The following is a 23,952-nucleotide window of genomic DNA, read 5'->3' on the forward strand; positions in this document are numbered from 1 at the left end:
CTCCACGGCACCCAAGAAAATTTATGTGAACGGAGCATTAACTACCCAAGAATGACAGCACCGAATTTGACTTTATTCAGTATTTTCTTCTATCAACAGCGACTGTACCTTCAGCTTGCTTCCTTCGTCATTTGGCGATCTCAGCTGGGTGTTCTAATTTGGCTCACTTTAGATCCTCTTTTCCTAGGCAAGCAGGAGCAGGAGATGGGCCTCTGTCTCCCTCTTCCCTGCCTATTTCATATAGACCCATAGCCCAATTCATATAGACCCATAGCCTTATTGTCGACACTAAGCAAGCTTCACGAAAGATTATTACATAAAAGGATCCACAACCACTATAATGAGGCAAACCTGAATTCATCCAAGCAATGCGGCTTCAAATCGGGATCTTCGACCATAGATGCCGTCCAAGGCCTAATCACCAAAGCGATGCAGTGAACCAAGAAATATTTCCTGGTCATAGCCGTCGACTTTGCTGGGGCGTTCAACACCCTCTGGTGGCCGAGCGTCCTTTGCAGGCTCAGGGCAGCGAGAACACCAAGCAATTTGTACAGGAGCATCAAAACTTATCTCTCGGACAGAAACGTCCAAGTAATAACGCCCTACAAGAAGTTGACCTGGCCGGTCCGCAGGGGCTGCCCTCAGGGATCTGTCCTGGGGCCGCTCCTGTGGAACATAGTTTTGACGAGTTCCTCATCATGGACCTGGGGGAGGTGGAGGCCCAGGCCTTCGCAGACGACCTCGTACTGACGGTCGCGGCGGATTCCAGACAAAACCTTGAAACGCTTGCAAACCAAGCCCTTGAAGCCTTGCAGGACTCGGCAAAACTACACACCTTAACAATCTCTCCAACGAAGACGGACTCAGTACTACTGAGAGGGAGGTTAAACCTTAGAAGACCACCACAAATCAAGCTGGCAGGACACACGATCAAACTGTCAACGCAAATTAAATATCTGGGACTGATCATCGATCAGAACTTATCATTTACCCCGCAACTAATCTATCTAAAAGAGAAACTGCGGAAATACACAGCGCTCGTTGCCAGAGTTACACGCAGGGACTGGGCGCTAAACAGGAGAACCCTGTCCCTGTATTATAAAGCCATCTTCATCCCGATAATAACATGTGGTACAAGAAAGCAGGAACAGCAGTGAATAAAAGGATACTGGACACGATCCAACGCAACATATTATTAACAATAACAAGAGCATGTAACACGGTTAGTACGAGTGCCCTACAGGTCCTTGCGGGGACCTTACCCTTGGATTTAGAGGTAACCCGCTGCGGACTTATGTATCTACTAGCCAAAGGAACCCAACCCACCTACAACGGTCTTACCATTGACATCACCAATAACAGGAAAAACGAGAAACAAAAAATAGTGGACCACCTTGTACAAATTTGGCAGAGAAGATGGACAGACGTGGAAAAAGGAGCGATAACAAAAAAATTTATTCCCCAAGTAACCAAGCTGTATCCCAAGGCTCCCGCATGGCTGTACCCAGGCCTAAACACTACTTTTCTACTCGCCGGCCACGGGCCTTTCAAGGCCAAATTAAATGCCTTGGGCATAATCGAAGAATCACACTGTCTTTGCGACGAACTAGAAACATGGCATCACGTTATGCATCAGTGTGAAATATACGAAGACATCAGATGTCAAATGATCACGAGAATTAAATACATCCTTAACACCCAGGAACACCATCTCCTGGACACACCAGAAGAATTTGCGGCCTTTAGTCGCTTTTCCCAGGACGTTTTCTCCAGAAGAAAACTACAAATAGCCATCCACGAAGGCCAACAGGAGTAATGAAACCAAATATGGACACCAAGGAATACGAGATACTAAGGACGGGGATATCAACCAATGATTGATGACCATTGGAATATGCCACCCAAAGTTGAGAACGGAACGCCACCCGTTTAAGATAACAGAACCCACCTGATAGGGAAGTAAAAAAAAAAAAAAAAAAAAAAAAAAGCTATCAACAATCAAAGAAGGATGCTGAACCAAAGAAAGAGGAACACAAGGATGCAGCTTGCCCCATGAGTGACGAAACAGACGTGAGACAAAGGCCATATTGGAGACCTGAAGAGGGCACTCTAGCCCTCTTCACCTATAATTCCTAACTCCCCGGGAGGAGGGGACGGCCACACGCTCCCCCCCCTTCTCGCCATCCCCTGTTTCCTCTCTGGTGGGGCATGGGCATGCCCCACTGAAACAGGGGCCGCCTCCTCTATTGGCTCCATACTTCTGCCTTTTCCCCCCAGTCTTCTGCCTCCCTCCCCTCTATCTTCACGCTAGCGAAAGTCCCACACATCAAAATTAATACATCAAAACCGCCATACGCCTAGCATTCGGCCTAAAAAATTAAAGCGATAATATCCCCACGTCAACGCAAATAATAAAAATCACTTTATTTTATTTTATTGATGACCATTGGAATATGCCACCCAAAGTTTTTTTTTTTTTTTTTTAGTCCTAGCCGCCGAAATCTCAGGAAACTAAGCGGCAGGACCTGCCAGAGTAAACTAAGTCTATGGAGTTCCTGGCCTACCTCCACGGGGCGTAAGTGGGGCAACGTTGGATCCCAACAGGGGTCCAGCGGCTAAATGGCCAGAAGAACAACGGTACACGACATTACACGATCCAAGATCCATATTTCAAATCTCTGGCATTTACAGTGTAATGTAATACACCACAACGTGTGGTGTATTACATTACACTGTGGTGGCTATTCCCAACCTCGTATTGTTTGCATTTACAAGAATGAAAATGGGATGACCTGCGAGATTTCTTTTCTTCTTTTCGTCGGTCGGACTACTGTTTCAAAACTTCTGATGTCAACGTTTGCTCAGATCGTGTCATTGAAATTATTCTTGCAGGAATGGAATCCTTTATCCCACACTCCACTTTACAATCTCGTCCTTTATCTAAACTTTGGTTTTCTAATAAATGTGCTAAGGCTGTTCAAGAGAAGAATGTTGCATATCGTAATTGGCTTGTTTCCAATTCTTCATTTCATTTTCTGCCTACACCAAAGTTCGCAACAACTGTAAAGCAGTCATTAATCAGTTAAAATTAGATTTTGAGCAGGCTAAGAGTAAAAAACTTGCTTCTTGCACTAATGGTAGCCGAGCATTCTGGTCTCTTGCCAAAGCGATGGGTGAAAGCCGCAACTTTCACCCATCTCTGTTCCCACCTCTGTCAAAACCAGATGGTTCTGTTCTCACTTCAGCCAAGGAAAAAGCTGACCTGCTAGCATTCCATTTTTCTTCCAACTCTTGTATTAATGATCTTGGTAAAACACTTCCCACCATTCCCAACATGCTCCATTCAATTCGTCCTGCGGTCTTCCCTCAAAAGATGTCAGAAGGATTCTGACGAATCTCGATGCTAAGAAAGCTCCAGGTCCTGATGATATTTCTCCACTTTTTTTTTATTTATTTACTATCAGTTTATTAACACAAGGTTCACCCCCTGTACAGCAAGTGGGCTAGAAGGGTAACTTGTTCTCAAAACCTAAGCTCCTCAAACTTACTCCTGTTCTTTGCCGTCTTTTTTCACTTTCTTATTCCAAACGTGTTTTTCATTCTGCTTGGAAATTTGCTGATATCCAGCCAGTTCCTAAAAAGGGCGACAAGTCCCTCCCATCCAATTATCGTCCCATTGCAATTACTTCTACTCTTTCTAAAGTAATGGAGAAATCAATTAACCGCCAACTCTTAAACTAAGTAGAAACCTTCCGTTTCTAAGTAGAAATCGTGCAACTGTTCCTAGTCAACTGCTTCATCGATACTGTGTGGAGAAGGCCGATTGGTCACTCCCTTATGCCATTGTGGTCACTCCCTTATGCCATTGTGGTCACTCCCTTATGCCATTATTCCGTCAGTGTCGATCCACTGGTGATAGTCTGGCTTATGTTACCCATTTAAGGACAAATTCAATGGAAAAGTTTGGTGAAACACAAGTAGTTGCTCTTGACATCTCAAAGCCTTTTGATAGTGTTTCGCATAAAGGTCTTCTAAACAAGCTTCCATCTTATGGTTTGCCAACTGTTTTTTTTGTAATTGGTTATCCAGTTTTCTCTCTGATCGCTCACTGAGTGTGATGGTAGATGGCTCTCTGTCTTCTAACTTCTACACTAATGTTGGTGTCCCCAAAGGTTCAGTTCTTTCCCCCACTTTTTTCCTCTTGTATATTAATGACCTTCTTCCATTGACTGGAAATGCTATCCATAGTTTTGCAGATGACAGCATATTGCATTCCACACTTTCCATTTTGAAAAACCTGCCCTGCTCAATCAGCTTCAACTTCTCGAATATCCGCTAACAATTCCTTAAATGCCGATCTCCAGGTAATTCTCCAGTAGGGCTAAGACAACTTAGTTGATTTCAATCCTTCTAAAACTCATTCTTGTCTCATATCTCGCAAAAAGGATTCTTCTGCCCCTATGCTTATCTTTGGTGACACTCCGCTTTGTAGGCAAAATGATATATCTCTTTTGCGGATTACCCTGACTTCTATTCTCTCTTGGCACAAGCACATTACAAATATTGCTTCCTCTGCATCTAAAAAACTTGGTTTTCTCTTTCGCTCTCGGCGTTAGTTTTCTTTCAAACAGTTGTTCACTCTGTACAAATCGTAAATCCACCATACAATGGAATATTGTTCCCACATCTGGGGCGGTGCCCCCAAAACCTCTCTCAGGCTTCTAGATTCCATTCAGAAGAGGGCAGTTAGGTTAATTAATCACTCCTCTCTCTAACAGAGTCTCTCCATTCTGTCTCATAGACGTACTGTTTCTGCTGCATGCCTTTTCTACAGATATTTCCATAGGCACTGTGTTTTTTTTTTGAATTGGCTTTATAATTCGCGCTCTCTCTTTCAAAACAGTCCGAACCCGTTTCGCCACCAGCCAACATCCATTTTACTGTCCAACTTCAAACTCACAGAACCAACTTTTCATTTCCCTCGTTTATTCATTGAACTGCCGTTTTCTGGAACAACCTTCCTTCATATTTCCTGAAAATTACAGTCTGCAGAAGTTCAAGTCCAATATCAACAAATATCTTCTTTCGTCTTCTCAACCTCCAACCCAAGCATGATACTAAGTACTATAGGCTCTAATACCTCTCGTTCTTGGGGTTTTCATAAAAAAAAAAAAATAAATAAAAAAATAAGATATTCTGACTACTCATTTTATTTCTGTTTTCCTTTTCTTTATGTACAATTTTTAAAATAATTTTATGAGTTTTAATTTTCATTTAGTTTACTATTTTTAATTTTAAGTTAATATTTGGGTTATTTTTATGTTTATAGTATTTCCAAAATATATATTACAAAATGCATAATTAGTATTTCTTAATGATAGTTAAGCTATGCACTTATCTATAGTTATCTTTACAAAAATCTATATATTGAGACACAAAATAATCAAATACAAAATTAAATCATTTTATTGATTTCATGAACAGATTTACGATTACACTGGATTTGCAAAACAAATCCAAGCATATGATAATAAATTATTAACAATAAAATTTCTTCGATTTCAAGATATTAAATCACACCTGAATTTAGCAACAGCAGTGCATAAAGAGATTAGAATTTACATTAAAAATCTAAATACGTTAATATATTATTTAAATATAACTCTATCATGAAGCAAAACGTCTACAAAAACAGTAATTCTTCACAGTTACACGTAAGAATTTCAAATCGCCTTCACAAAACATACTACTGTAATATTAAAACATGACAACACAATTGTATCGACCACATTATAAACAGCAATGGTAGGCACGTGCAAAGATGTATTCGCAAGTGACCCAACGAGTTTGACAAATTCGTAAGCAGGAATTAAAAAGTAGCATTTAATTGAAAATACCACTTTTCTTCTGAAGTTTTCAATTCGGAACGGATTGTTTCAGAACAGCAGAATTTGGAATACAAACCAAACAAATGCTAATACGTTTGTTGACAAAATATCACTTAGAGTTCGGTGCTATAAAATATTTCTATAAAATTCATTAATCTTAAATGTTTCTAAAGCATTAAAAAAACAACCATATTATGTTTGACCTTTTAAAATGTATTAATCTCTTATTTCTAACATCTGTTCAAAGTTATAGAATTCCATATATTAAGGTACAAAAGATCACGTCTTAAAGTCGACATTTTTAATTCGAATTTATTATCAAATCACGACCATTTAATAGATTAAACTTTTGCACTCCACTGCCAGTTACGCATTCTTAACATATGTTCCCGTAACCAAACACTGTCGAAATAACGGACCCCAAATAGCGGCACATTCGAGATAATGGCACATTGAAATCGGATGTTTGCATACAGCGCAGATATTTTGCAGTGCCAAGAAAAAAAGAAAGAAAAATGGCAAGTCACGTGATTACTTTTTTTTTTTTTTTATTCGCCATTTTCAAAGTGAAATTTTTACTGAAATTTTTGAACATGCCTCTTTTAATTATTATTTTTAGCCATATGGTGCAAGGAAGCCTGAGGCTTTTGCTTCACCAGCCAACAAAAATAAAATTGAGTTACCCTGAGAGAGAGAAAGAGAGAGTCAAGAGTAGAAGGAAATCACCAAGAAAGAGAAGAATGATGATATCCAGCTCAGAACCGTGGGTTCTGAGCTGGATCTGGTGAGTAAGCCCATACTCACCAGATGTGAGCCCCTTATAGCGCTGTTTTACATTTATTTTAAATTAAAAACCCCTCACTATGGCTCCTAAAGTTAATAAACCTCATACAGAGAAAAAAAGATGAATAATTAAGAACATTAAATCTTAGTAACAAAACAATATTATAATAGAAAATAGAACAGGCGTAAGTAGGAGTGTATGGCAGAATATAACATTGGATCGTCAACACGTTTCTGTTTTTTTATGTGCAGTTAATAAAATTGCATTCTTTATCTCTCTATTTCTTATTCAGCCTCATTATTTCTGCATTAAACATATTAAAAAAAAAAAACTTTCTAGATAACAGAAACATCTAAAAAACGGCATCTTGAATCCCCAAAGGTGCCATTATTCTGAAATTCTACTGTAGCTGAAGTTTTTAGTCTAATATTGATGACAGCGAAAGTAACAGGGTTCTCTTCATTACTGTTTGGTACGCAAAATTAGTTGTAATTCCAGAATATGGTTTTTCGGGTAAAATAAATAAAAATGAAAATTTTATTCCATGAAAGTGTATGTAAATACGCAATTAATGGAAACGCTTAATTTTATATACGTACTATATCTTTAATGTATTTTTATACGCGTACTGTATTTTTAATGTAATAATAATTATACACGTTGTTTTTAAAGTCGCTTAACCCATTCAGTTGCATATATCTCCGGTTATACTTTCAGAAACAGCATAATTTGATTGATGTGTCGATCGGAAGTTTAACGACAGACGGCATTACACATCGCGCACATGATGAGCCACTGGCGCAATAATGGAGTGTGCTTCGTATGTCATGGCATTAAGCCTAGAGGAAAATTTGTTTCTTATGGAGCAATATTTCAAACTCAAATTGCTTTGCAGGAATATGGGCATCAATTTTCAAGACATGAGTTACAAAGTAAGTCCACCACGTAGGAGTTTATTAAACAAAAAAAATGAGACTCGCTGTGTAACTGATTGGCTCATGGCATCCGACATCTTAAGGAAAGTCCAAGGTGTCAGATGCTATGATCATCGTTTCCTTTACAGGAACGGGCAACTTAGGGTTATCTGGAAATATCTGCGAAGTTTGTAGACCAACTGGATGATGTTGGATATCAGGAAGGGTATTTCCAGCAAGGCGTCGCAACTTTACACGCACACACACACATCCGCAGCAGCACAGAACACGATGAAATCTGTATAGGGACTCTGGCTGTCAAGATCAACACCACAACCCTGTCCGGTTGATTGGTCTCTCTCTCTGACATGCTTCTCGGCGTTGCCGAAAATATGCGACGTTTGGTTCAAGGAGTTTAACAGAATGGCGAGCAGTGCCAATATCTCATAACGCATTCTGAAAAACATGTCTGCAGGCAAACAAATTATATATTGTTCTTGAAAATGTGTAATCGAAGAAATGGAATTTTATGGATTCGGCGATTTTAAAAGTGCCCTGTATAAATATGTATTATAAAACATTGGTAAACGAAAAATGGACGTGTATAACATAGAATGCAGCATATTTGTATATTCTTACATATATGGAATATTATTAAGAAATTAGGAAATATTAGAAGTATGGAATAATATTAGGAATATAAAAAAAAGTGTTGATTAATGATTACAGGATGGCGTAAAGCTGCAAGAACTCATCCTCGCCATACGCATCGCATAATCGTATGGCGACAATTTCTTCAGCGGTCAAAATCTAGGGTTCGAGAACACCACGGTAACAAATGTCATAGTTTGGGATGCTATTACAACAGGTGATCCTTCTCTTGTGACTTTAGAAAAACACATCTGAGAGGTACGTCCACATCTTGCGTCATTATTCCTATCATGTGTACTGGGTGGCACTTTTCAGCAATGTAATGCTAGCCAAACAGCACTACGAGCTCCATAGAATTCATTATTTACGTGAAAACCATGCCATTACCAACCATGTATGACCTAGAATTTGCCTCTAGTAGATCATGTTTGTGGCATGCTAGGACGCTAATGCATCGGCTCAAACTAGATCTGCCATTTAAATGCTGAATACCAGGATGCTTCAACAGTTCAACATTTTTTAACTATATATATGATTGTTTACTTCGACGTAAAAATAAATTTACTTTTTATACTCTGGGACGACTACATGCTCAAGAGGATATACGTTCACAAAATAGAGAGAATGCAGAAAACAGTACCATATTTAGTAGTCATGCGAGCTTGAACCGTGGCCACTCAAATTACGTATAATAATGCACCCTCAGGCTCGACCACTCGGCTATGGAGTAGAAACGTATATTACCAATCCTGTGGGTTTTAGTAGATGTTGAAGAGGCATACTATCTTCCGAGAGAACAAATTGTTTATTTGTTCGGTACCTAATGCTATTTCATCAGGACCGTATTTGTTCGGTACCTAGTGGTATTTCAACACGACCGTACTTCACTTCTCGGAGCCCGAGACGCTATGCTCTTGCGGGGACCCCTTTTAAAGATATTAGAGTCCAAAAAAATAAAAATTAAATTGCATATATAAATATAATCAGAAAAAAAAAAAATTACCGAACTGTTTAAACATAAACGTTGCAATACTGCGAAATATGAAGAACAATACTGAACTTGTTTTCGAATTTGATCTTTTTCTCGTTGCCTCTTTCGTTTAGATGCTCCGGATTCATATTTTCACTGCATTATTAACTGATAGATTAAACTAGTTTTCGGATCTCAGCTTATATAGATTTTGAAATCTGCGAGTGGTCCAATTAAAATAGTTTCCGTAGAACTAATAAAATTTACATATAACGAAAGGATTTCGAGATAACTAGGTATACATTGTTCTCACCTCTGGCATTTAGGCAATAGAGTTGCTGCTGTAGAATGCACGAATTAAGATCCAAAGGTGTCCATAACACATTTACAACCGACCCCCACATACTGTACCGAGAAGTGGCGTTGGTCAACTGCTTTCTTGTGTTCATAGCCAGTTGTTGTTGTTCTTTGGTTTTTAGGAGCATTAGCAACTAAGGCCATATTGCTCCGGGCATATGCGGTGGTCATTCCCTGAACTTTCCGCATCCTCCATATTTGGTGGGATTATGGACTCGAACCCCGGTCTAATCAAGAAGCGTGTGCTACGCACTGCTGCTCCTGCCCACCTGGCTACGGAGGCGCCTCATAGCCATTCCTGACGCGGATAACACACTGTGGTCAGCCTGTGTTCTATTTTCACACCCTATTAGAGAATTAGGAGAAAGTGATTTTCCTTTATTCTGGAAATTAACATGTTCTTCCGCAGAAATGAGTCATCCGCACTTTCGGTAAATTTCACCTGTCTTTGTTTACATGGTAGGTACAAGTGGGCCCTAGTTTAGATCAGGACGTTAAAAAAAAGAAATCGCTTTAAAAATTTGGAATTACAGAGGCCATGCGAGTCTTCCCCCCCCCCTAGAAGCTAGCGCCTCATACGCCTATTCATAGGCGCCTCCGTAGCCAGGTGGGCAGGAGCAGCAGTGCGTAGCACATGCTTCTTGATTAGACCGAGGTTTGAGCCCGTGACCACCAAATACGGAGGAAGCGGAAAGGTCAGGGAATGACCACCGCACATCCCCGGAGCAATATGGCCTTAGTTGCTAATGCACCTAAAAACCAAATAATAACAACAACAACAGCCTATTCATAAGTACTGCTCTGTATTTCATTCTCATTCTGACAACTGGAGTAAATATATCTACCTATGTTTACTGCATTGTCAGCCGAATCCACGTTCTCCTACGGGATGTTGTAATTTCCATGTAGAAGGCAAGGAAAACAAGCTAGAATTTCAAAAAAAAAAAAAAAAAAATACTAAGGAACATGAAGCAATTTTTCTTGTTGAATAAAAATTTTGGCATATTTAACTTATTGATCCTAAGTTTTTACTTCCTGAAACTTCGTGTTTTCCAATATTAATTAAAACTACTCTATACTCTTATATTAATGGATGATCACAATAAAAAAAAATGGATTTGTTTACAATCAAACTTAGTGATGCACATTTCTCCTAGGTTGCTCATAATCAGAGTCGATCAAATTGCGTGTTAAAACAATTTTTTTTTTTTTAATATTTTAAAACCATGGTGAGATCATCAAATGGTCGACAGTAAGAGGAAAGACTTCGATTATGGAGCTACAGGGCACTTCAGAAGGGGCCTGATTGATGTTCATAAGGCTCTGAAAGGACCAGTAAAATGATTGAAGGCGTAATTTTCAATTACAGTATAAAGAATAATTGAAAATTATTTATAATATTGAAAATTCCAGAACGGGTGGCCATAAATTCAAATTCGAGGGGAAAAGAAGACAGGAAGTTTTCTTTTAGCCAGCCAGTGGTGGAAAAGGACTAGTGGAAAAAATTGTCATGCAGGTAGTTGAGGCTGACAGATTGAAGAAATTCAAAGGTTAACTGGATACTGAAGGGATGCGCATAATTTTTATTTTCTTTTTGTTTTCTTAACAAGAAAAATCCGAAACCCGTAGCCATGTGGGCAGGAGCAGCAGTGCGTAGCACACGCTTCTTGATTAGAGCAGGGTTCGAGCCCGTGACCACCAAATACAGAGGATGCGGAAAGGTCAGGGAATGACCACCGCATATCCCGGGAGCGATATGGCCTTAGTTGCTAATGCTCCTAAAAAAATAATAATAAATAAAAATAAATTACAAGAAAAATTTACTTTTTTTTTTTTTTTTTTTTTTTTTGACCAGTGTACAGCAAAAGTCTGGACTTCCTTGTACTATATGGCTGTACTAATACCTAAGAACCAGTATTTTTATATATATATAATAGAAATAGCGTCCTGTAATGAAACAAATAAACTACATTACATCAGGCTAGGTTAGGGAAATTTGCTGATGCGTCTAATATAATATGAGTTTGATTGACAATAGTTGTCAGTCAACTGTCAGTTGATTAGTCGCAGCGAATGAAAAGTCCAATAATATCATAGCGAGATTCTGATTGATATCAGCAAACACGGGGCTTCCCGAAATAAAAACTTAAAATGGATAATTACATATACCAAATTCTGTTTCCTAAAAGCGTATCAATAAAATCAAAGCTAAAACCATTGAAACGGCAGATGGGCCCCGATATTTGTGATGACCTTCTCAAATTGACAATGATATTCATGAGAATTTGCAGATATCTTAACATAGCAAACCTAAGGACCGAAAAGAGAGAAAAAAAAAGCTGTTTGTACTTTATAAACAGGCCGATTTTCATATGCGCAAGAAAGTAAAAGTAGCATACCGTTTCGCTTTCTTAAATTATTCAATAAAGTACTTGGGGGCTTCTAAAATTAATTTTATATGGCTTCTTATAAATTAGTTTGTAAGTGCTTAATGATATTAAACATTTACACAGATTCCTCATCTGTTAATTGCAATGGATTTGTTTAAATGAGACACGTGATTCTATTGCGCATAAGCATCCGGTAAAGGCAAAGTTACAAGAACGAGAACACATATATGAAAATAAGGTTACAAAGCGTAATAAAAGGAAAATAAATTAATAAATAAAAATATATAAATGAAAAGGATTTAAAATTAAAAGATGTATCAATATAAGTAGAATATATGTATTAGTATGAGAACAAAGGGTGAACTAATAACAATTGAAATAATACTCAAGACTGGCGGCTGAGAAAAAAAAGGAACAGTATTTTACATTAAAAAACTATTAAAAACATAGATGAAAGAAATAAAAATTCTTAGTAGAGGAAAGGAAGCATTCCTCAGGGGCTGAGAATGGCAAATGGAATTTATTTCATCATTTTTAAATTTCTGGGTAATCAATTTCTCCTATTATTAGCAGAATGCTCCAGTTCACTCTCCCAAAATTAATAATGCTATATATTCTGAAAAATGACACCCTATTTTATATACAGTACTCATTTTGATTAGAGCATCTTAATATGATGTATGATGTCTTAACTAAGTGTTGACTCTCACATAACTGGTTTTGTCATGGGATCTTGGATACTGGGTTTACTTTGGTGTAAGGTTTCTTTGGAGCCAGCTGTGAATTTTTAAAGGAACCACCTTCTGTACCCTTGAAAAAAAAAAAAAAAAAACGGCATACATAGGCAACTTTAGTTTCAGTTTAAAATTAAATTGGAACATGAGCACCTGCCTTTGGGTCACTGCCTTGTTAGGATAATTATATAAAACCGTCTCGTGGTACTTCCATTCAGGAAAATTTAAATGCGCCAATAACGTAGGGTGCTGACCCCTCTTTTAGAGTAACTCCTTAAATTTTATACTAGTCTCTGTAAAGAGAAACTCCGAGCCTTCTTGAAGTAACAGTAACAGAAATACCAGCAATGAGAATTAACAGTAGTGCTTATTTTCTGACAGTTGCAATGAATAATAAAATACCTGTGAACATGATGGATGCCTTCCTTTCTTACAGAGAAAGGTAAAAACCTTATTGGGAAGACAACATATGTTTACAGAAGCAGAGGCAGTTTGTACAATCTTTATTAGCTTGAAAAAGAACAACAAGAGTTTTCCAACCGTCTTCTGAAATCCCTACAATGCCACTCATATTTTGAAATACTGAGGAAACAATAATCAGAGGAGTTGTTTGGAAAATCCAAAAACAAACACATTCTGTATCTTGTTAAACGGGTGAAGAGAGTATTTGAGAAACAAAACCCCTAGCTCGGAACTTGCAGAGTTCCATCGCCTGTAGCATGCTGAAGCAGACCATAAATTATCTGTCTATATTATAATTTTCTAAATGCAGTTCATCGACACAAGTTAATAATAGCTCAGGAATTAATTAGGATCGGGAAAGACAATGATGTTGCGCTATCAACTCGAATACCTATTCTCTCTCTTTTGCTTTATAACTTAACACCATAAAGACTGAAATTGATAATAAGAGTTACTGTTATGCTACTATGAAATATTCATATTAACGATCGTTCGGAAAGTTTAAAAATCGGTCGTCTGTTGTTCGATCTTAACCAGAAAGAATCAGAGAATACCATTGCTATTCCCCGTAACTTACGAAGCAATTGATATCTTTAAGCAAAATGAGCTTCTACGCTCCTAGAAAAGTCACGAATCTTACGCCGTTTCGCCTTGACTCTGCCAACAAGGTCTTTATGACGTTCAGTCCACTAAACAGAATTACCAGATTAGCGAAGGTCTCTCTCTCATTGACAATTTTCAATCTCTGTTAATGAACTCCGTCCACAAGTATGCATCTTCTCTGGGACTGCAAATTGATTAGTTCGCTTTTAACCTTCGTGGTTTACTTTTATTTATTTTATTCATTTTTTGTCTATTTATTTTCTTTCCTTTACCAGTAATTAAATTTACTGTACACTTCGTATTGTACATATGATTTTAATGTTTGAGCCTATTTTAATGGCTTATTTTACTGTTGGATTTGAACCCCTGGCTTAGTGCCATGAAGGGTGTTTGTAAAGTAACTGCGTGTGCCTTACAATAAAGATCGTATTATTTCTCTCTTATAATAATTATCAACTCTGTAGATTGTTCTGCTCTCAGATACACTGTTGATGGTTACCTGTTGCATATCTTGTTATCAATAAAATAAGATAAAGTATAATACTGAACATGAAGGACATTTTGTCATCTATAGAAATCCGTTTCACATATGGTTAACTTTCGCTTTTACAATCAACATATGTCTGGGGCAACGTTCAGTTGTGTTGATCAACGCATATATCAGAATAAGCCTTGGGAAGGTCAGCTGCTCATTCTCGATGAAGACTTATTGTTAGCATTGTGGTTAAAATCGGAGATACGTAAGATTTCGCCGGGGTAAAAAGGATTTCAGTAGTGTAATTTCGCAATGACATTTTCAGCAATGAACGCAGGTTCGGAAATACAGTACTAATATACAATTTCACTTTTTAAATGGATCTTTTACTTATTTTTTGATCGACTCCTAGCGAAAATACATTCATTCATATGTTCATTACTCCTACGAAAAATACATTCATTCATATGTTCATTACTCCTACGAAAAATACATTCATTCATATGTTCATTACTCCTACGAAAAATACATTCATTAGGGTTACTTATACGAAGAACTGCGGTTGGAAGCCCTCCTCTCCAAATATATTTATAATAAAACTAAAGAAGCTTGACTATATAATTCCTATTATTGCATCCTTGAATGATGTTTTGAATTTCGGTGTATTTTATATCGTAATTTTTCATTAAGCGTCAGGTTTGTCCGCTTTTAATAATTATTGTTCACATTCCTATACTAAACATTTCGGCTACACAAAATCTAACTCTGGTTATCTGGTATGAAATATATTTTCAGGTTAACAATTTGGTAGGCTTTACTTGTAATGTTAACAACCTCAATATAATTATGCCAACTATACACAAATATAATTACATTGATTATTTAATCTAAGATGCAATAATTACCTGCATTTTTGATCCAGAAGTGATATTCATAGTGAAATGAAAGTAGCACGAAGCTGTCCTCTTTTAAAATCTTAACTGGATGGATAATCGGCTGCTTGTACTTAGCTGATAAACTGTCGAATATTATCCTTAATATTTCTGCGTTTACACGATATCTATGAACACGTTATAAATAAATTAAAACTGAATACCTAATTATCAGTGAAGAAGTGCTAAACCATTTATATGTAAAGAGAAATGATAAATTTATTTTAAAAATTAAGAACTTAATAAACTCGATCTCATTTTATTTATTTTATTTTTTTTTCAATTCTCATTAAAAAATGCGGGTTTACGCGAGACATTGATCTCTTAAAATGTGATGTTATCACTGCGAGTTTTCTGTATTTCTGCAGCAGCCATACATTGATTATACAGTTCAAAACTCCTTTTGCTTTTCTTTTTGTTAGCAAAACTTTTTCTGCGCATTTTATTGACATGCATCTCAATTTAATTCATGTTTTTTTTTTTTTTTTCACAAAAGGAGAAAATATATTGCATGTAGTCTAGGAAATGTCAGCTACTGAATTAAGGAAGGCTGGCATAAAACCATAATGAAATGGCGGAAAAAATATTATAAATAAGGAATGACACAGTCGAGTGGTCAAAGCCAGAGTGCAGTAGTACACGCGTTTAAGCTGACCGGAAGTCCAGCCTACCTGACATACATTACGGTTAATGTTTATATTCTTGTCAAAATGGCTGCATATTTCTTTAAATTTATGGTTATATAGGTGTATAAATGTACGTAACATTTTATCGTATTTGTTATTCAATAATTCTCAATAAACGGCATTAATTGTAAAAATTTCTTCGGTATTTATTTTTCATTTATTTCTACTTTGCCGTTTTTGCACTTGATCAATGCTCATGAATCTGTCTTCACTCACAAAAATATTCTATATTTCTATCAAAATAGAATATTCACTTCAGAAAGTTTGAGAACAGTTCGAGACTTTTCTCATAAAAACACCTAAGATAAAAAGTATATTAATGAATTCAGTTTTAACATTTGCAGTATATTAATTTTAGATTTTCGCTCGTTTCGAGTGATCTTAGCGTCCTTTCACAGCGGTACAAATACACTGACGAAATAAAACGTAGAAGACTGACAACGGTCATAAATGGGCGTTCAGTGTGAACTAATGTAGCAAGTTGAGTACCTCAGAGATTAATACTGCGGACTCCTACTTCCTCTAGTTTGCAATCCTCCTTAATTACATTTAATGAAGGAAGCATTGGGGAAACGGTCAAAGTTTGCTAATGAAAGTAGGAAGGAGAGTTAACGACTAGAAACAGGCCATGTTCCTTCGAAGTGATTTGGATTGGTTTTGCATATGGCCTGTGAGCATTACACAACAAAGTATAATGCTCTAAATGAAATGTTTTGGCACCTGGGAACAGAAATTCGGAATTGCTAAGAGAATTAATTAAAAATTAAGCTAAGAGAAGAAAATTTAAAAGTGATTAAGATCAGATATGAAATTTACCCTGTAGTTAAAACAGGCGGCTAACAAAGCACATGGTCAGACCACATTTGGGCTATTATATTTCAAGTAAACACATCTAAAAGATGAAACTGAACTTATGAGGGAGAAGTCAAAGGCAGACCAATTTTCATATGTGGAACAGCTTAGAAGTTGCGCTCTGCAAAGCTATATACAACGAGGCAGCTTAGAGAGAATCTAAGTGAGGTGTATAACGCTCTGAAGTTGATAATTAAAATGAACGAGGAAGGTACAGTATATTCTCACTGGCAAGCGAAATCAGAATCGGGGAGGGGGGATTGGAAATGCGCAAATATAAATCTTAGGAAGTAACGGTAGGCTGTATCTCATGAAGTTAACTTCCACACAGCGTGTTATATATCACTGGAATAATACTTCTGAAAGTGGCGACGGAGGGAGATTACTAAACGTATTGTAGGAATTGAATGTTCACTTCCTTTTTTTTCCGTAACAGGACAAATATGAATAAATGTGAAATAGTTTATTTTTCACGGACGCCGAACTAGTGCTTTCCCTTGATTTCTTAGGCCATCCTAATCCTACGTAGGCTCTTCATAAATATGTATTTAATCTCTATCTCCAGTTTCTGTCATAGATATAAATTTTTAACATTGGATAAAAGCCGGGAAGTTTATAATCAAGTGCTAGTAATATACCAAGAAAAATATGAGTTTAAAAAAAAGAATCTATTTCCCTTTTTTAAAACTCATATTTTTCTTAGTATGCATTAAACTTTCGGTTTTCTTATATGCACACATTTATCAGATCAAATGTAACTTTAAAAAAATTAAAGAATTCAAGAAATCATGAAAAAAAATCATTTCCAAATCATTTTTCCCGTCGTTAAAAGAGAAATGTTTTGTTTTCGCCTGGGAACAACAAACAGCAACAGATCCTAGCACCATTTAATGAGGTCGACCAAGGTGATTCCTTTCAACTCAATAGCCTTATAATGTGATTAAGCTTCAGAATTAGAGTTGGTTGAAATACTGATGAAGATCCTGAGTTAACAAAGCTTTTAATTAATCTGTGAATATTAATTAACTTTTAATTAATATCCACAGACTGACAATTCATTAGGATCTCTTACTAGTCCTCATTATATTCTGGATTAAACTTGAATGGAGTGAAATCCTAATATTACCGTTTCATTTATGTAACTGATGTTTCAATATAAATTTACTATCAAAAATTCCTGAGCTTTATCTATTTCCCCTTTTTAAAACTCATATTTTTCTTGGTATTCATTAAACTTTCGGAACAGTACTCCAGGTTCGGCTACAAAGATCGAAGAACAGTCTACTATTCAGAAAAAAAGTCATAATAAGCATTTAACATGACGACACATACATATATATATTTATGTTAATGGGCACTCTATATATTTATTGGCAAAATTTTTGTCATTTTTAAATAAACGACTAAGTGGAGCAAGAAAGGCAATCATCATTTTTCTAACTTGTACCCAAATAATATAAGTATTTCTCATGGCGTGTGTGTATATAAAGCACATTGGTGTTTGAATTACAGTCCCAGGTATATCATAAAGGTATACCCGTTGAAATGAATTCAAACTTGTGTAAATTACACTTGTTTGAAATTACGTGCATTACAGAAATATTTGGGAAAGGCAGTTACAAAATTAAATGAACACACTGATTTTTAGAACATTTATACGCTGCATAATATCAAGCAAATGCTTTTAATATGCAGTTCAACATTAACTCTTCTAGACATTGCGGTGTTGTTTTGCTTTAAATAATTCCTAATCGTTTCTTTATGAATTTGACCAAAAGTTCTTGTGGACGGCACTGCCATTCTTCTAGGACATCTTTGGGGGTGCTCACTTGATCTCCTTTCAGGCGGTCCAGCAAAGTAACACAAATTACAGCTCCTGTAATAAGTCCAAGTAGCTTAATTTAAAACGAGAAAGTCTCATTTAGCACAGACCCCACATCCAACTCCTGAATAAACTAACTTTCTATAAACAAAAATATGTTTTTAACTAATTTAAAAATAAAAGTAAGTAAAGCGTGTTGGCAAATATACATGAATAAAATGCAAATATAAACATACAACATATATACATGCAATATATGCAAGTGTGTGTGTGTACACACACACACACACACACACACACAGGGTATATACCGTATATAATATCGGTGTAAATACACCATAGTTTACCCATAAATTTAGCTATATAGTTAGTGCAACGGCATGGTATATAGTGTATACGCGCAGAGTCCACAAACCACCTTTACAAAACAAAAACGTTATTGTGCGAATAGGGTACATGATACAAACTTGAAACTATCCAGATTATATCTTTTATTCAACTGGAAAATGTGTGCGCTACAGTACATGGTAGCATAATCGCAAAACTGTAATCATGGCGGAATTAACCAATCCAGAGAAGGCAGAATGCGTACTTTGGTTAAAAGAGCTGCAGTCTGCCATTGCTGTTATTAATAAATAAATTTTGAACAAGATTAAAAAGAAGCCATCAAGTACAACTGTAAAGATACGGAAAATTCAGAAAGAACACCTGTTTTCACCATCATTCAGGCCGATGTGGTGGCCGAACAAAAGTTGGTGATCACGCAGTGCATCTGTTTCGAGGAAACAAGTTGCAAAGTGCAAAGTTGCACGCAACACACAGGGAAATGAGAAGAAGCCGTGAGAAGCTCCAGTCGTGAGCTTAACAATGCAAGATCAACAGTGTGCAACCTGTTACGTCGCCTATCTGAATGTGAAACCATACCCAAAGCTGTCGATCGACGACAAAAAGAAAAAGGATGGAATTCTGGCGGTAAAAATTTGGTTTGTACACACACACACACACACACACACACACACACACACACACACACACACACACACACACACACACACACACACACACAACGTTCTTGCGGTTGAACATTTTCATAAGCAATAATAACATTAAACGGTAAAAATTTCCATGGCAGTTCTCCTGAAAAAGTAAACTATACACCATTACAGCAAGATGTCTAGAGAGTGAGAAAGAGATTCAATTTAGTTTGAAGATAATGCCACACCTTTATTACGTAATCGATCTTTTCATAATTTAGCACCCATTTGACATCTAAACGAAAATTCGCATACATATTCAAATAGCTGATTTCCAGGAACACTGCTCAACAGCTTAATATTTTACTTTTTGGAAATTGTGATGGAGTGCTGTCATGTTGAAAGCTTTATTAGTTAGAAAATTTCCAACAAATTCGACGAATGTGCTGCTTCATACTAGCCGTTCCTTGGAACATTAAGAGTGAATACTAACCATTCTAATATAACTATAGAGAGTTATTACCAAAGTTAACGATGACGTTACAGTTAAGGTCAATATTACTTTCTTTCACTTCTTAGTAAAATCCAGATGCTTTTCAGTCAATGTGATTTCAGGCACGTTCTGGTAAATTTCTTATTTCTGAGAAGTGGCACAACAGTTTCCTTAGTTCATTTCGATTCTTTACTTCTAGACCTACCTGTGAGGCTCGTCGATCCTTCAGGCAAAGTCTTTTCAGTATTAAATCGTCTTGTTTAATACAAGAGTTACATCTTGTAACTATCGTCTATATATATATATATATATATATATATAATATTTTGTATAATACTGAAGATAATAATATAGAAGGTAATTCAACCAGACAATACCAATCTAGATTTAAAGAAACGAAAGGGATATAAATATATAAAAAATATATACATAAAGGCGAAAATATAGTAGTACAAATAAGAAATAGTTTCTCCTACATCCTCAGATTACCCTAATAATTTCGGAGAAATAAGAACAAAGAGTGTAGGACAGCTTAAAGACAATACAAGATCCTTGGAACATTAAGAAATAAGTTGTAGCTCGGGTATGCCCGGGATCGCAAACCCGTTCCTATAGTAGGACCCTGAGCTGAATTTGCATATCACCTTAGCGTGAACTTAAGTATATTCAGTGTGATTATAAAATAATAAAATAACATAAAATAAAATAAAATAAATGATATACTATAATTTGCAGGTCGGTGGGTACAAGTTTTCTAAGCCGTAAGACACCAAGAAAGCAAAGTGTATCCTACGTACATAATACACATGGCTCTAAATCCGTAATTATGGTAATTGTATTGAAGAATTATAATTCAATTCAAAAATTATATTGAAGCAATGGGTTCAGAAAATAAATTTTTGAAATTAATTATATTTATCGCCTTCCTGAAGTGGTATTTCAGGTAAGCGATAGGGAAATTATTATTTAAAGACATTGTAACAATGCTATTATGTTTGCTGAACAGGTTGTGTTTTTACTGCAAATAGAAGCAATCCTCAGGCATTGGGATAAAATGATATTAACATGCACTGATTTCGATATATTAGATCTCCAGTTTGTAAGGCCGACTACATTGAATTTAAATGCGTCTCTTTTATTATATACGTTTACATCTATATTATTATGGAATATTTCTATACGAAGATCCAGGTAATTTGCTATAGTATCAGAACTGTTAGTTTTTTCCAATACAAGTTCTTCTGGATATAATTTGCTGTAATCCTGAACGAAATGCGGACAATTAAACACACATAGATCATCTACAATCTGAACATAAGTAGGTTATTTTGGAATGTTCTTTCTGTAGAATATAGATAGAGGTCTGCAATTTTGCAGGATGCTGGACTTCCCATAGGGGTGCCATTCACTTGTAAGTATAACGAAGTTCCGTCATATACGTAATTCTTAAAAATACATAAATTTATTAGAGTATCCCAGTAGGTTAAATCAAACTTTATAGCATTTTTATGTTCCAAATATAGTTTTTGGAGAACATCTTTTAAATTGTCGAGATTGATACTAGTGAATAAACGATTAAAGTCAAATGTTTGTATTTGCTGAATATTATTTTTATTGCATTTATAATCGGTACGTTGTTATTTATTATAACAGTTTTATTTACATTATTTAATATAGTTTTAAGTAACTTTTCTAACGTTTTACCTGGAATTTTAGCATAACTATATCTACATGGTGTTATGAATCTAAATGCAATAGGTGATTTATGAAATTTAGGTATGCCATATATAAACGATATTTTAGATTATTGTACTTTAACTTTAATTTTTTATGCAATGCTATTAGTTTTTTGATTATTACATCAGGGGAAGATGCTATGTATTTGTATGTGCTACTGGACTGCAGTTCATTTTTAATAATTTCTATGTAATATGACTTACATATAATTGCATAATTGCAAGCAGTTTTGTCAACCGGAGTAATTACAAAATGTTCGTTTATTTCTTTGAGCTACTTATTTATTAATTTTGTATTATTTAGATTATCCAGTATGAATTTCAATTGATTATATTTGTTAAATATGATATTTAGCATTGTGAACAGCCACGTGTGGTATGCCTCAATCGGTAGACCACACTTGGAATACTGTGTTCAAGTATGGAGACCGCACCTAAAGAAAGACATCGAGCTTCTTGAAAGGGTGCAAAGAAGGGTAACTCGCCTGGTGAGATCGGCAAAAGGGCGTCCTTATGAAGAAAGACTTCGAATATGTGGATTGCAGAGTTTGGAAACTAGACACCTTAGAGGAGATTTGATTGAGGTGTTTAAGGCTCTGAGAGGCATCAGTAAAATGAATGAGGACAAAATTTTCAAGATTATAAATGATGCTAGAACTAGGGGACATAAATTCAAGTTACGCGGGGAAATGTTTAGATTGGACTGCAGGAAGTTTTATTTTAGCCAGCGAGTTATAAGTTGCTGGAATAAGTTGCCTTCATGGGTGGTAGAGGCCGACAGTTTGGAGAAATTCAAAGGCCATCTGGATAGTACTTTCGGGTAAGGGAAGCGCATAGGATGATAGGATTAATTTCCTTTTTATTTAATTTTTAATTTCATTTTATTATTTTTATTTATTTATTAATTATTATTATTTATTTATTTAATTTTTGTTTTTATCATTGTTTTGTTCGGATTTTTTTTTTTTTTTTATTTTTTATTTATTTTATTTTTTTTTTTTGGCTGGTGCAGCATAAGCCATAGGCTTTCTTGCACCATACGGCCGTTACTAATACTAATACTAATACTAATATGTTATATTTGTATGCAGATTTTATGCAGTATTTAAATAAATCTAGATATAACAGTTTTTTAAAAGTTGATTTATTAATAGGTAGAAACTTAAAACCGAGTGATAAAATATCTCTAAGCTCGGGATATGGGATTATGTCTAAATCGCCAGTTATAATGTGGTTATGGTTAGGATCTACGTATCTAATAAATGAAGGCTTGTGGAAAACACATATATCCTGTCCAATGTTAATATTGTGAAGGTTTGTAGCTATTATTTTATAGTTACATGCTTTAAGACCAAATGGTTTAGTATATTTAAATCTGATATTAATATGTAAATTATTAATAGGTAGCAAGTCGTTGCGTAAGTTAATAGTTTTATGTATATCCAAATTATCCATCATTTTATTTTGAAAATATAAGACAAGGACAGAGTTTTCTGGTTGCTTGTTAATATTCAAAATATTAATTCTGAATTTAACAATGTCCAGTATAATGTGCATAAGGTGACAAGATCCAAAGACATAATTATTGGCTTTCCTGCTTAGGGCTTTGAGTGCACTAAGTTTAATGCTGGAGAGTGTATTATGTATTTTACCAACGTTTATAGGATCGGTGTCCCAAATTTTAAATAAATCTATGAAATCCCCTAGCTCTTAAATGTTTTAGATTTAAGTTTAGCAATTTGAAACATATTATAAACACAAATATCTTTAAAATTATTAGTCATGTATTTTTGATTAAATCTGTTATTCAGTCCGTATGGATATCCATATATAGTGTTTTATATTTTAACATGCTAATTTCTTCTTGCAGTAATCTTTCATTTGTGTTAATAATTACATTAAGTATTGAAATGAAAATATTACCAAAAGTATATTTTTGGAAATGTCTAAATTCAATATCATGTTCATCTTTGCTTACTAGACTTGTTATTGTAAGTATTAATGTCTGAACGATGTAAATTCATTCTGATATGTAAATTATTACTGGTTTGACCAATATATTTAACATTGCAAGTACAACAAGTGATCATATATATAACATTATTCATTTTGCAAAATATTTGCGCATTTATATTAATTGTAGCATGATTAGGATGCATATAAGGACAAGTTAGACAATTTGTTATTACAACGTTGAAATTTAAGAAATGGATCTCGGATATTAGAGCC

At 35.6% G+C, this 23,952-nt stretch overlaps 1 protein-coding gene across 2 annotated transcripts in view; it reads right to left on the reverse strand.

Moving 5' to 3' along the window:
* Positions 1–18,057: 18,057 nt before the first annotated feature.
* Positions 18,058–23,952, reverse strand: part of LOC150084504 (uridine phosphorylase 2-like) — a 143,519-nt gene continuing 137,624 nt past the window's right edge. For both annotated transcript variants that reach the window (XM_090375251.1, XM_090375250.1), the window contains exon 8: positions 18,058–18,574. In XM_090375251.1, coding sequence (XP_090231377.1) covers positions 18,435–18,574 — 140 coding nt within the window. In that variant the 3' untranslated portion in view covers positions 18,058–18,434. The remainder of the gene's footprint in view (positions 18,575–23,952) is intronic.

The sequence above is a fragment of the Mastigoproctus giganteus genome, chromosome 6 (genome assembly GCF_048544385.1).
Source record: "Mastigoproctus giganteus isolate SK-2022 chromosome 6, ASM4854438v1, whole genome shotgun sequence".
Classification (NCBI taxonomy): Eukaryota; Metazoa; Arthropoda; class Arachnida; order Uropygi; family Thelyphonidae; genus Mastigoproctus; species Mastigoproctus giganteus.